General features: G+C 46.3%; 1 protein-coding gene across 3 annotated transcripts in view; it reads left to right on the top strand.

The window, feature by feature from the left end:
- Positions 1-13,824, top strand: part of SH3KBP1 (SH3 domain containing kinase binding protein 1) — a 436,506-nt gene that overhangs the window by 398,072 nt on the left and 24,610 nt on the right. For all 3 annotated transcript variants that reach the window (XM_029240519.1, XM_029240521.1, XM_029240520.1), the window contains one exon: positions 3,538-3,623. In XM_029240519.1, coding sequence (XP_029096352.1) covers positions 3,538-3,623 — 86 coding nt within the window. The remainder of the gene's footprint in view (positions 1-3,537; positions 3,624-13,824) is intronic.

Raw genomic sequence — 13,824 nt, 5'->3', positions numbered from 1 at the left:
AAACATAGGCAGAACACTCTATGACATAAATCACAGCAAGATCCTTTCTGACCCACCTCCTAGAGTAATGGAAATAAAAACAAAAATAAACAAATGGGACCTAATGAAACTTCAAAGCTTTTGCACAGCAAAGGAAACCATAAACAAGACCAAAAGACACCCCTCAGAATGGGAGAAAATATTTGCAAATGAAGCAACTGACAAAGGATTAATCTCCAAAATTTACAAGCAGCTCATGCAGCTCAATAACAAAACAACAAACAACCCAATCCAAAAATGGGCAGAAGACCTAAATAGACATTTCTCCAAAGAAGATATACAGAATGCCAACAAACACATGAAAGAATGCTCAACATCATTAATCATTAGAGAAATGCAAATCAAAACTACAATGAGATATCATCTCACACCAGTCAGAATGGCCATCATCAAAAAATCTAGAAACAATAAATGCTGGAGAGGGTGTGGAGAAAAGGGAACACTCTTGCACTGCTGGTGGGAATGTGAATTGGTTCAGCCACTATGGAGAACAGTATGGAGGTTCCTTAAAAGACTACAAATAGAATTACCATATGACCCAGCAATCCCACTACTGGGCATATACCCTGAGAAAACCAAAATTCAAAAAGAGTCATGTACCAAAATGTTCATTGCAGCTCTATTTACAATAGCCCAGAGATGGAAACAACCTAAGTGCCCATCATCGGATGAATGGATAAAGAAGATGTGGCACATATATACAATGGAATATTACTCAGCCTTAAAAAGAAACGAAATTGAGCTATTTGTAATGAGATGGATAGACCTAGAGTCTGTCATACAGAGTGAAGTAAGTCAGAAAGAAAAAGACAAATACCGTATGCTAACACATATATATGGAATTTAAGAAAAAAATGTCATGAAGAACCTAGGGGTAAGACAGGAATAAAGATGCAGACCTACTGGAGAACGGACTTGAGGATATGGGGAGGGGGAAGGGTGAGCTTTGACAGGGCGAGAGAGAGTCATGGACATATACACACTAACAAGCGTAGTAAGGTAGATAGCTAGTGGGAAGCAGCCGCATGGCACATGGGATATTAGCTCGGTGCTTTGTGACAGCCTGGAGGGGTGGGATAGGGAGAGTGGGAGGGAGGGAGATGCAAGAGGGAAGACATATGGGAACATATGTATATGTATGGCTGATTCACTTTGTTATAAAGCAGAAACTAACACACCATTGTAAAGCAATTATACCCCAATAAAGATGTTAAAAAATAAATAAATAAAAAATAAAAATAAAAATAAATAAAAAAAAAAAAGAATCTGCCTGGCAATGCAGGGGACACGGGTTCAAGCCCTGGTCCGGGATGATCCCACATGCCGCGGAGCAACTAAGCCCGTGCGGCACAACTACTGAGCCTGCGCTCTGGAGCCCGCGAGCCACAACTACTGAGCCCGTGAGCCACAACTACTGAAGCCCACATGCCTAGAGCCCGTGCTCCACAATGAGAGAAGCCCTCGCACCACAACGAAGAGTAGCCCCCGCTCGCCACAATTAGAGAAAGCCCGCATGCAGCAACGAAGACCCAGTGCAGCCAAAAATTTAAAGAATAAAAAAAAAAAAGAAAATGCTTTCTTACTAATAGTACCACATTTCTAAAACATTTCATTCAGAAGTTTACATTCAAATTAGCAGATGCTCGGGCCCTGCCAATAAAGTTTTGAAATAAACATCCTTAATCCTGCCACTCCTGTTGGCTCGCTGTCTGTCCAAGGGAGTGTGCCCCGTGAGGCCTGAGCTTCGGTAGCCAGTGGGGTGGAGAGGGGGTCCCACAGCCTTGGGAGGTTGAGGTGAGGCAGTCTCCTAAGGCACATGCACAGTCTTAGAGCTGTACTTTCTCTTGGTGGAGACTAAGCCATTCGGCCCAGCCCTAGTTCCCTGGAGTTCTCACCTCTGCTTGTCTTCTGGCCGAGGATGCTTGAGGTTAAGAGCCAGTCTTGTTCACTTGGGAGCTGAGGGAAGCTGACCTCTGTCTACTGGGCCTTCTCCACTGTCACAAGGATATGCATGTCTCGCTGAATGCCACCCCCATCACCCCTTGTTGGGTGGGGAATCCAGAAGTCTGCCCCTTACCTCCAGGTTTACAGGTCGCCAGCTTCTGCTCTCCCCTGTCCCCATTGCCTCCAGGCAAACTGAACCCCGAGAGACTCAGCCCAGCACCGTCTGACCTTTGCCAACCTTTCTCCTCTCACTGCTCTCTGAGGATCTCAGACTTTAGCCCGGCCACACTGGGCACTCCCATCTACCCTTGGGTCCTTGCTCCATCATGCCTCTTACTGATACGTCCTCTGTCCCTTTTCCTCCAAGGCCCAACTGTGATGCCGCCTCCTCTGTGTGCTTCCAGCGCACCCCGCAGATCTCTGTCTTGACCCAGTTCTTGATTCCCTTAAGACCTGGATGTGCCTGTGTCTTACCCAGCCTGTGCCATGTGGGCTTGGGGCTGTCTGTCTGTGTCTTTCTCCCATTTAGACCACGAGACCCTCCGGAGTAGGTACGACCTGGCTTGGCCCACTCATCACCCCCAGCGTGGTGGGTATTTGACAATACCCACCTGGAATAAATCTGTTACTTGTTGTGTAGTTCGGCTGCCTGGTGAGCACAGGGGGCTGTGAGATGGACTATTTCTGTTGCTTTCCCGGGAACAACTACTTGGCTTCTCCCTCTCATTTCATGGACAAGAATCTCTCATTTTAAGGGCAAGGATCTTTTCCTATTTCACTTGCCATCACAGACCTTGGATAATCTTGTTCAGGGCTCATCCGCCTGAAAGGGTCCCCAGAGCTGCCCGTTTGGAGGGATTTGGAGGAACCTTCTGCCCACGCATGAGTGGCTGCTTCTCTCATCGTCTTGGAGGCCTGTCCCCATCATCCCAAAGGGCTGCTCCTAGCCCAGATAGAGAGGGAAGCCTCTCGTGTCCTGATGGGCACAGGGCCACCCACCCAACAGCTGTCTGATTTTACAGGCCCATGCCCCAGCGCCAGCTTTCAGGCTGCCAGATCTCAACTTGACACCTTGTGCCTGTCAACAGCCTGGGTGGTGCCTCCGCTCCAGGCCAGAAACCCTTTTTCTCAAGGTTAAAAGTAGCCGACCTTTGACAAGCAACATTGGCTAAATTCCTGGCTCCTTAAAAGGGAAGCTCCTGGTTATCGTTTGCTGGTGCTTATTTGGCCATGGGGCAGGAGCGGGCCCTACGTCGCACCCTGTGGACCAACAGGAGGGTTTGTGGTTGAAGGTGCATTGCTGAACAGTCGTTATTAAAATAGCCGTCTCTGAAAACGTGTGTGGGAGGGGAGGGCCTCCAGTCTGTTGGCCGGTTTGCACCATGGCCCATGTGGCTGGACAGCTTGTCAGCCCCCGCTGGTCAGCCCCAGAGGCGACAGTGTGACCCATCCCCCATGCAGCGTACTCCTTAACTTGTGTGCAGCGAGAAAGCTGACGAAATGACAAGGACACACGCCAGTTATTAAATGCCCGGACTTGTGTCTTTAATGTAGGGGTGACGGTCCAAAGATCGACTTGGCGGGCAGTTCGATCTCCGGCATCCTGGACAAGGACCTCTCGGACCGCAGCAATGACATCGGTGAGTAAGGAGAGCATTCTCGCTTCTCTTTGCAAAACTTTAAAAGAACCACAGAGCTTGATTTGCCCCTTCCACCAGCCTGATGAGAATGAACACAACCATTTAAATGCAAGGATAACAACCCTCAGTTGGTTTTAGATATTGCAGTCTTGTAAAGATGGGAAGTAATGGTGGTTTCCACGTGAAAACAGAACGCCTGGGATTTTTACTCTCCCCGGCCTTAGGAAAAATTCCTTGCAAGGTCTAATGAAAAGAAATGTTGGGGCTTCCCTGGTGGCACAGTGGTTGAGAGTCCGCCTGCCGATGCAGGGGACACAGGTTCATGTCCCGGTCCGGGAAGATCCCACATGCCGCGGAGCGGCTGGGCCCGGGAGCCATGGCCGCTGAGCCTGCGCGTCCAGAGCCTGTGCTCCGCAACGGGAGAGGCCACAACAGTGAGAGGCCCGCATACCGCAAAAAAAAAAAAAAATGATGAACAGACCTTTTGGAGAAGTGGGCATTAGCACTTTATATTCATATTTTCCAGCAATTTATGTATTTAGTCTAAAAAGGTGAATGGGTGGACATGCAGCATGGCGGAATTCACTGTAGACACAGCACTAAGTGTTTTGACTTTGAGTTAAAAATGAGCTTTGATGCGGTAATTGCCACTTAGTTCAGAACGTGAGTGAGTTTTCCTGAGGTCAAGATACCACCATGTGACAGATGGGAAGGTAGCTCGAGTCCGTGGGTAAACAAGGCAGAGGGCTTTGGGGGGATGTGCGTGGGTGGAGTGCGGTCAAGTGCGTGCTGGTTGAGGCCTCTGTTGGTGTGATGGGGTGACAGCCCTTTTAAGAAATCCAGATTCAGGGACCACATTTCTTTCAGCTTTACATCTTTTGTTTGTACCTGTCATGGTCAGAAGTTAGCACTCTCATATTCTACATGACAGAGAGGGATACATTTTGGACTTGGCCTTTCATAAGTTACATTTTTTTATTTTGAAATAATTAGAGATTCACATGCAGTTGTGAGAAACAGTGCAGAGAGAAGCACATACCCTTTGCCCGGTTCCTTTCAGCAGTAGCATCTTATGAACTGTAGTGCAAGGTCACAAGCAGGATATTGACATTGATACACCCCACCAGACTCCTCAGTTGTAGTGGTACTTATGTGTATTTAGTTCTCTGCAGCTTGGTCACGTGTAGGGTTGTGTATCCACCACCACAGTCAAGATACAGAACATTTCCCTCACTGCTAGGATCCATCATGTTGCCGTTTTATAACCACTAACCACACACCCCTCCCCACTCCTCTTCCCTAACCTCTGGCAGCCACTATCAAGGATTGATTTGTCATGGAAGATTCCAGCATGATTTGCATTGGCCGCTCAATTTAGAAACAAACGTCCGACAGCTGGCAGGCCTTGTAAGAGAATGCTCACTAGGGCGCCCAACGTGAGCATTCTCATCACCTGGGGTTACTCTTTCTTGGGTGCAGTTTTCTTCTGAACCTGCTAATAGAGTTGCATCTTTGCAACTGCTGACCTGCAGTGTCTGGTCTGATCTTATGACAGCTTGGGAGTAGGATATGTCGTGACCGTAAATACCAAAAGTGTTTGCCCTGGTTCCAGAAACTGTTTTACATCCTCGCTTAGCCTTTGAGAAGCGCAGTCAAGAAGCGTGACCAGGAGCTTCTGACAGCTTGGGCTGATGCAATAATAGAAACACTAGCCTGCTGTAGCTTTGGACTTGGTTAAAGGGCAGAGGAGAACAGAGCAGCGATTGGCCGTGAATGAGAAGGAAGCACCAGAATGAGCCTGATTAAGTTCTGGTTTTACTGCTGTGGTTCAACATTTGGGCCCCATTTTAAGGCAGGCTGGCCCGTTGGCGAATTGACAGTGAGGGTCACACGGGGCCCGCCACAGGAAGGGAGGTATCACCCGCCTCCAGGACGCACAGGGCCGTGCCTTGCTTGTCAAGAGCGTTGGCCTCTGAGCCTTGTTTTCTTTGGGTCTGGAGATGGCTGAGGTGGCGGTCACGAAAACACTGACAAGCTGGTTGGGAAACGTTGGGGACGTTGATGGGGGAGGGTTAGCCTATGGAAGCTTTTCGTACTGTGTATGTATCTGGGCACCCAGAAAGAGATGCTGAGGTGTGGCTCACCCTCATTTTGCCAAGAAGACATTAATCCCAGAAGACTATAATTCCTGAAGCTAATAATTTAATGTATATATTATTTGCATTGCCAGAAATGATGATTGGCAGCCTTGTAAGCAACCACTAAATCCTTGAGTACCTACTGCTCAAGTGCAAGGTTATACTACTCATACACAGGCCCTGCTTTCCAGGGGCTTTGGGTCTGTTGCGGCCCCGAAGACGGCAAATGGAAAGTGTAACACTGACGGTCTGTCTAAATGCTGACGGAGTGGTAGAAAGTAAGACTGATCAGAGTTCGGGCTGCTCCTTGGTGCCTAGGATGTCAGGGTAGGCTCCATGAAGGGGGACAGACTTACCTGGATCTGGAAGTTGGATTCGCTTCGGTAGAGGCAGAGGCAGAGGCAGAGGCAGAGGCAGGGAAATCACAGGGAGAGGGCTGATACCTGAGCATAGGTCGGCCTGGCTGCGGCAGAGAGCTTGCGCTGACGTGGAGGGGTGGTGTTGACCCAGAAATGTAAGTCGGGGCTGGATTGAGTTTGAGAGGGATGGATTTGTAATTTTTTCTGCAGGCAGTGGGAGCTCTTGATGGTTGACACTGAAGTGACATGATCGGGTCTAAAAATTCAGATAATAAGTGATGGAGCTTTGTGGGACCAATCAGATGAAGGGAAGGTGGGTGTCAGGGAGTCAGGTTATTTGATAGTTCGCCTGAGAGGTAGTGAGAGGGAGCCAGAGTGGAGCTGCTCAGAAGAGGCTTGTGAAACAAGGGGTAGCTGCGCAAGCAGCAATGCGAGAGAATGATCGCTGGTCCTCGGGAACAGATGGGATTTGGGAGGAGGAGAGAATGATTTGTTAGCTCTGAGGTTTTAGGGTTGGGTGACTGATTGGTGGGGGGAAATGACTTGGGTAGAAATAAGCATATCCGGAGGAGGAACTGGTTTGGGGGGAAACGTGATGAATTTAAGCATGTTGACATTGAGATTTGGGTGGACATCCCATGTCAGTGCTGGATGAGGACTTGAAGGTGGAGGCTGAGGCCAGAGCGGCGGGCAGAGCTTGGCGTCTGCAGACCTGGGTTTGAGTGCTGTTGATTCTGCTGCTTCCTGGCTGGGTGACCTTCTGTAACTTACACCAGCTCTCTGAGCTTCAGCTTCGTTCTCTATAAAGAGTTCTAACATCTCTCTAAGCTTCCTCACCTTGCCTTCCAGAATTATGTAAAATCAGTTGATGAGCTGCCAAAAGATAGAGGTGCTTATTATTAATGTTGTTGTTGGCTTAAAAGTGATAAAGTCAAGAAGATAAATAAAATCCTTACCATGAAAAAAGAGAAAGAAGGACCTAGAACTGAAGACTAAACCTTGTGCAAAGCCCTCATCTAAGGGAAAAGTGGGCTCTTGCAACATCACAGGGGCCAACGGAGGAGAGGATTTTAAGCAAAGTGTCTTAGGTCCAGATGCAGAAATGTTCTTTGTAGATGGGTCGGTCAAGATTAGGACATTGCCAAGGGGCTGGCTCTCTTCAGGGCTGCTTTTGTATATCTGCTTTTGTAGCATTTGTTCATTGTTTTGAATCAAGAAGGAAATTATTTGTACCAGAATGTTTTGTTAGTGTTTCAGACAATTGAAGCTGTCCGAATGCGGGCCGCCGCGAATAACAGAATACAGCCTTGAAAGCCATTGGAAATCATCGTTGTTAGCTATAAATAAATCTGTGTTTCCTCTTAATAAAGCTATAATTTTAAATTATTATCATATTAAATTAGAGAGCATGGCTTTTTCAGATCTCGTGTAGGCAGCTACCAGCATCTGTCAGCCCGAGATAATTTAGAATGAAATCAGTTGGTCCAAAGCTAACTTGTTGATGTCAGTTTGAGATACTGTTTGTATCAAACTATGCGGCCATATTTCAAGTAACATAATAGGAAACATGGACGAGCTCCAACACAGGCCTGCACATGAATAGAAATGAAAATTAAATTGTCTGGTTTTCTCTTGCTGACGGAAGAATCTCTGTTCCGATTGAATGGGAGATTAGAGGCCGCAAAGTCAAGTGCCATAACATTTACTTTTATTATGTAGTATATTGTAGTTCCCATGGCATGGTGGGATTTATTGTTACACTTCAATGCTACGGAGATTTTCTGTTCCTTTCACACTAAAGCACATAGCAACAGGCCTCCAGGTGCGAAGCAGCCTGGGAACTGAGCCGTCTAGTTTCAACTAATTGACTTCAAAAAAAAGCCCTTCTCATTCCTCCTAAGTTGCTTGCCTTCTTTGTTTTGACTCTTGTTTTCCATTCTATTCAAATCTCATCATACCTTTCCCACTTCTGTCTCTTTACATGGACACCACCCCTGTTCACTTGAGGAAGCTGATTTCCCCTCTATCTTTTCAACTGACCCCACAGACCCACACTTCACATGCCAGTCAATTTGGGGCCAAGTATTACCAGCTTTACAGTCTATGGTCTTAGGATGTGGAACTGGTTTGGAAGCTTTGAAGGCAAACTTCAACTTGTTCTCGGATCTCTCACCGATGCCTCTTGGCCTGTGGTTCATTCAGACCAGGAAATGTAAAAGCACTTCCCTACCTATGCCCTGGGAATGCTATTAAGAGCTAATTGATTTTGGCTGGGGTGCTGGAAAGCTTCTGAAGCTGGACTGTGCTGATGGTTGCACACTCTGTAAATACTAAAAATTATTAAGTTGTACTCTTAAAATGGATGAACTTTATGGTATCTAAATTATACTTCAGTAAAGCTACTGAAAAGAAAAGAGAGCTAATTGAAATTTTCTGAGCATTCACTTTGAGGTCTCAATGTCAAAAAAGATATACACACCTTTGCCTCACTTTATAAAACAGCTTTGTATATCTATTTAATAGCCACTATGTTAGTGTTTCTGAGTTGTCTATAAACCAACCTCTTATAAATAGGATTATGTTTTAGGTGTGTTAAGGAAGCTCTCTAAAAGCTTGTAGTGGAATCATTTTGTAATACAAGTAGGTTCCTTCAAGGTGTTAAATAAGTGTATTGTTTTACACAGTTTTCTTAAATTGGGGCCCACCTGGGCATTGATACATATTGTCACAGCTGTGGTGATAGAATAATCACAAAGCGTTTGGAAGACTTAGGAGTGCTTTTCTAAGCATATTTGGGGGTATAACAGGCCTTTATAATCTTTGATTCCTCTTTGAGGTACAATTTGTGATAGTTTCTTCTGAGTAACATAACTGTGGGTATGACGTCCTAGTGTTAGAATCATTCCTCCAGTGCAATGAAGAGCATACGCTCTCTCTCTTCATCTCCCTCTACTGTTGTCCTGAGGTTATAGTGGTGAAATCATAGCAGTGGGAGCGAGCAAGCAAAAGGAAAGAAGGAACTAATAGTCACTGGGTGCCTACTAGACGTTTGGTATATTTTATATATTTCTCATCATCACCAGCCCTGTGAGGGAGGTGTAATGTCTCTTGTTTTCAGGGACTGGACAGGGAATGAAGAAAGTCAGGTAATTTGGGCAAGGTTAACCAACTGGTAAATCACAGAGTTGGATTTGAACCTAGTTCCCCCTGACCCGTGGAGCCCAAATTTTCCAGTATATGAGGTTGGTCTGTATCAGTGGTTCTCAACCATTCTCCCCAGGGGACATTTGGCAATGCCTGGAGACATTTTTGATTGTCCCAAATTGGGGGTGGAGGTGGGAGTGGGGATGCTACTGGCATCTAGTGGGTGGAGACCAGAAATGCTGTTAAACATTTTACAGTACACAGGGCAGCCCCTGCAGCAAAGACTGATCCGATGCCACTGTCAATAGCACCGAAGTTGAGAAAGCCCAGTCAGTGCCAAGGATCCAGTGGTGAGTTAGGAACAGCTGGGATAGGGACAGTGTCCCCTCAGTTGAGTGCAGCCTTATGGTCCTGGGATGGCCCGTCTAATTTCCTGAGAATCTCTATAAAACGGAGTGTGAACATGGTTTCAGAGCTCTTGGAAACTTGTGAGTTTATATACAAAAAAGTAAATATATTTAAGTTATTCACCTAAGCACGGACCAAGGAAGTTGCCATGACCTTTGAGAGAACGCTCATCCTCCTTCTCCTTGCCCTAGAAAAAAATGATATAATTTGCATCTGATTTTCATACAGAAAGGGTGTTATGTTTGGGATTAGATACTCTGCCAAGATTTAATACCCAGTGTTTAAGTGGATGTGAAATGAAAGGACAACAGCAAACATGAAATTTAATCAGTGCTAAATTAGAAATCTGTGTGGTAAAGCTTAAGACTGTATATAGTATAAAGCAATTTAATAGTGACCAGTAGCACAAAATTTTGTCAATATGACACCAAACCTCTATAAACAAGTGATTAAAATTTTAACTTATTTGAAATTTCTGCCTTATGCCATAAGAAACCATTGCTTGGGATTTCTTGGACAGATTTCGGGGAAGAGTTAGATCCCAGGCTTTGGGCTGTTGGTTTTTCTGTCCCCATTTTTATATTTTAACTTTCCCCTTTTGGAACTAGAGAGCCAGTTATTGGGCCTTGTAGCATTTCAGGTCATTGAGCAATTTCTCGGGTTTAATAGGACAACATATACTGTGTCCTGCCTGTCTTAAAGAACACCATGGGTGACATTTGGAGTGTTCCAGAAGGGCTGCTGGCTGAGCATGTGTGTGAACAAGCCGCACCTCTCGGCTCTCTTGAGGTTAGTTGCTCTGACGTGAGAGCTTTCATTTGAGAGCCACAGCTCACTGTTACAGACAGTGTCCCTTTACCAGTGACCTTCAGACATGGTCTTTGGGATCAGGAAGGTGGCTGGCATTACCCGTGCAGAGGAGAGGAAGATGTGGTCCCTGCTATGTCACCATCGAATCTGCACATGAGGCTGTGGGGTGTGCATGTGTGGGGCTCTGGCTCCTATTCAGGGACACCAGTCATGACCAAACTTCAGTTTGTATCAGGATGATTTGAGAAGCACTATGCATTTCTCAAGTGTGGTGATAGAAGGCAAAAGAGATTGTGCTTAGGGTCAAACGCTTTATACCAAGGAAGTGAAACAGGTTGAGCTTGTGATTGCTGGGTCTTGAACCTAGTCAGTCCCTCTGACCGGTTTTGGTTTCCTCCCCGCCCTTCAGGACTTAGCCTTGGCTCAGAAGAGGTTCTCCGCCTGGACCTCCCCGTCCAGTGCCCCTTCCCCTGGTTCCCGACCTCTCGCCTAAGATTCTTAGGGCTCACAGCCTAGGTTTGTGCTGAGTAAACGAGGCCAATCTGGCCACCGGCATTGGTTTCCAAATCACCTCACCGTCTTAGAGAAGATGGGTTGATGGCAAGCCCTTGTCCTTCTCAGCACTTCCGAGAGTCTGCTGTGTCAGGGTTCCACTGACACATCTACACAGTTGGAAACATCGGTCCAGACCAAAACTGAGGTGCTCACCTCTGCCTGCTTGGCCCCCGGCAAGGCAATCCTGGCCTTTGGCAGTCTGTCGCATTGATTAGGTTCATGCTTACTTTTGATGGGTTCCACAAACTACTTTTACCCCATCACATCCAATAAGCACAAAAGCAATAAACATTCAAAGTGCCAGTAAGAAAAGTTTCATGACAACTGTACAAACACAGGTGGAGGTTAAGCAGATCCAAGTGGGGGTGACGATCATAAGTGTTGCATAACCTCCTGGAAGTGATGTATCTGGGGGTGTGAATTATTCTAAAACACAGAGAGCGAACAGTGTCATCCTGCCCAAGCCACCCACAGCCATCAGCCTGCCCTGAGCAAGAGTGAGTGACTGGTGAGATTGGGTGGGGGGCAATTGGGTGTGCAGCAAGCATCCTTCAGATGGGTCTTGGCTTGGAGAGGGTCACGGTGCCCACTAGCTGTGTGGACTTGTGGCCAGCCCCAGAAGCTCACCTGTGTGCAGGGGTGGTGTGCCCTCCCCTGGTACTTTGGTCGCCTCCCTCTCTGTGGTCAGGGCCGTGGCATTCTTCGTTCAGCCCAGCTGCTTAAACACCTCTGCTTTTGCTACACTCTGAGACCATTTTCAGCTTTAAGAATACAAATGCAGAGGGACACCTAGTGGATTCAAAGTAGTCTATACACAGCAAAGAGACGTATGTAGTATCCTGTGTTACATCCGCAGTGGGCCCCACTGAGGCCTCTGAGGTGGGAATGAATGTGGAAGCAAGAAGGGAACAGGTGACAGTCAGCTCTCAGGTTGCACGTGGCATTTACTTGGCCTGCGATGCCCCCTCCACCCACTGGCTGTGGATTCAGGGATTGGCAGAGCCCTGTTATGGCTTCTCTTTGACTTGTAAATATCCAGAGGGATACACAACCTGCCAGAAAACGATGCTCAAGTACCCCTTTGTCATACTAAAAGCATTGTAGACAAACTACCCTTTATTAAGGAGGAAAGTTGAGTTATCAGACTCCTTCTAGCCATGGACTCTTGCTAGGGCATGGTCTGGGAACCTCAGCCCACTCTGCTTCCCACTGCCTTTGGTTCATTAAAAGAGAAAAGTGCTGAGCACTTGCAGAGTGAGGTTGGGGGCCCCATTAGAAGGAAACTGGATCTGGTGGTGACAAGCTAAGATGAGGTGTCAGTGAACAGGGAGGCCTGATTTCAAGCCAGAGAATCTTTCTTTAGCTTCTCGATGCCCTGTAGTAGCACTCTCCACCTCCCCAGGCGTGAGTCCTTTCTCCTGGGGTGGTGCATGATCTTTGGAATTTCCCAGGCTCACTTACCCCCAATCCCCGCCCCCCCAAAAAAAGCCTAACTTGAGGGCCTGCTGGTTTTTATTTTACTAATGAAGCACATTTTAAAAAACAAATGCCATCGCCTGGTAGAAAGGATATAATCTCCAATTTAAAAATTGAACACATTTGACTTACTGAAAGACTCGCAATGTTGACGTTCTTTTTCTTGGCACTTTATGTATGCATTGGGGATAACTTTGTCGTGAATGCATACCAGTTCTTCGGGTGGCTTCAGATTTGAATTCGTAGCTCCGCAGTCCAGGTTGAGTGAGTCTCAGCTCCTTTTTCCTCTTCTTTATGACAGGGTTAGTTACTAATGCCCACCTACCTCAGAGGATTGTTGTAAAATATAGACATGGTGTGACGTGGCTGAGACAAAACAGGCGCTTTCTGAGTTGTAGTTGGTACAGCTGCAGTTCAGATAGAGAGAAGAACCAAGTATCAACCTACATTCTTGCCGTGACTACTGTTCTTGGAAAATAGGAAAATAGGAAAGCTCTTATGTTAAACACATAACATAAATCAGCTGAGATTTTGACAGCTGTATCGGATATCGTTTCATATGATTTGCTCAGTTGGCTTTTTATATTAAAGAGCTCCTCCCCACCCCCCAATTACAAAGGGAAAAGGTGCTCACTTTCAAAAAATGAAAGAACTCAGGAAGTTAGAAAGTGAAAGTCCCCTGGTATCCCAGCCTCTCCCTGAGGTAATCACTGTTAATTTGTCGTACACACCCTTAGAAGTCTTTCTGTGACTGGATGGATGGATGGATGGATGGTTGGATGTTTTAAAAATGTGATCATGTTAATACAATACAGTTCTAGTCCACACTTGTTCTTTTGTACTAAATAATGTATGTTTGACGTCTTTCCACATAAGTCACGTAGGTCAACCTTATACTTTTAAAGGCTACATGATATTCCATTGCATGTCTCTACTGTAACCAATTCACTAGGAGCAATGCTGCAAAGACCACCCTAGGACAGTGATCTGCAAATAGGACGACATGAACCTTGGGGGACCATGGAGACTTCTCAGGCCATGGACAGTGCCTCATCTTCTTATGTGCTCTTTCTTCAAACTCATCTCCTGAGAGCCCTGGTGCCATGCTGCTTTTCCTTTCTCACCCCCCTTTCCCATTCACCCTCTCCCACCTCACATGGCACAGCCAATCTCTTGCCCGCTCCAGGGGTATAAAAACCCCTGGTGCAAACTCAGAGACAATTCTGAGATTGGTGTTAGACTTGAGAAACTGAAAGACTCTATTGACTGGACAAAAACTCCTTTTACAAGTCGGTTGGTTTCTAATTATTT

Source organism: Monodon monoceros, unplaced genomic scaffold (genome assembly GCF_005190385.1).
Source record: "Monodon monoceros isolate NGI ecotype Baffin Bay Population unplaced genomic scaffold, NGI_Narwhal_1 Super_Scaffold_22, whole genome shotgun sequence".
In the NCBI taxonomy this organism is placed as follows: domain Eukaryota; kingdom Metazoa; phylum Chordata; class Mammalia; order Artiodactyla; family Monodontidae; genus Monodon; species Monodon monoceros.
This window is presented reverse-complemented; position numbering and strand designations above follow the sequence as displayed.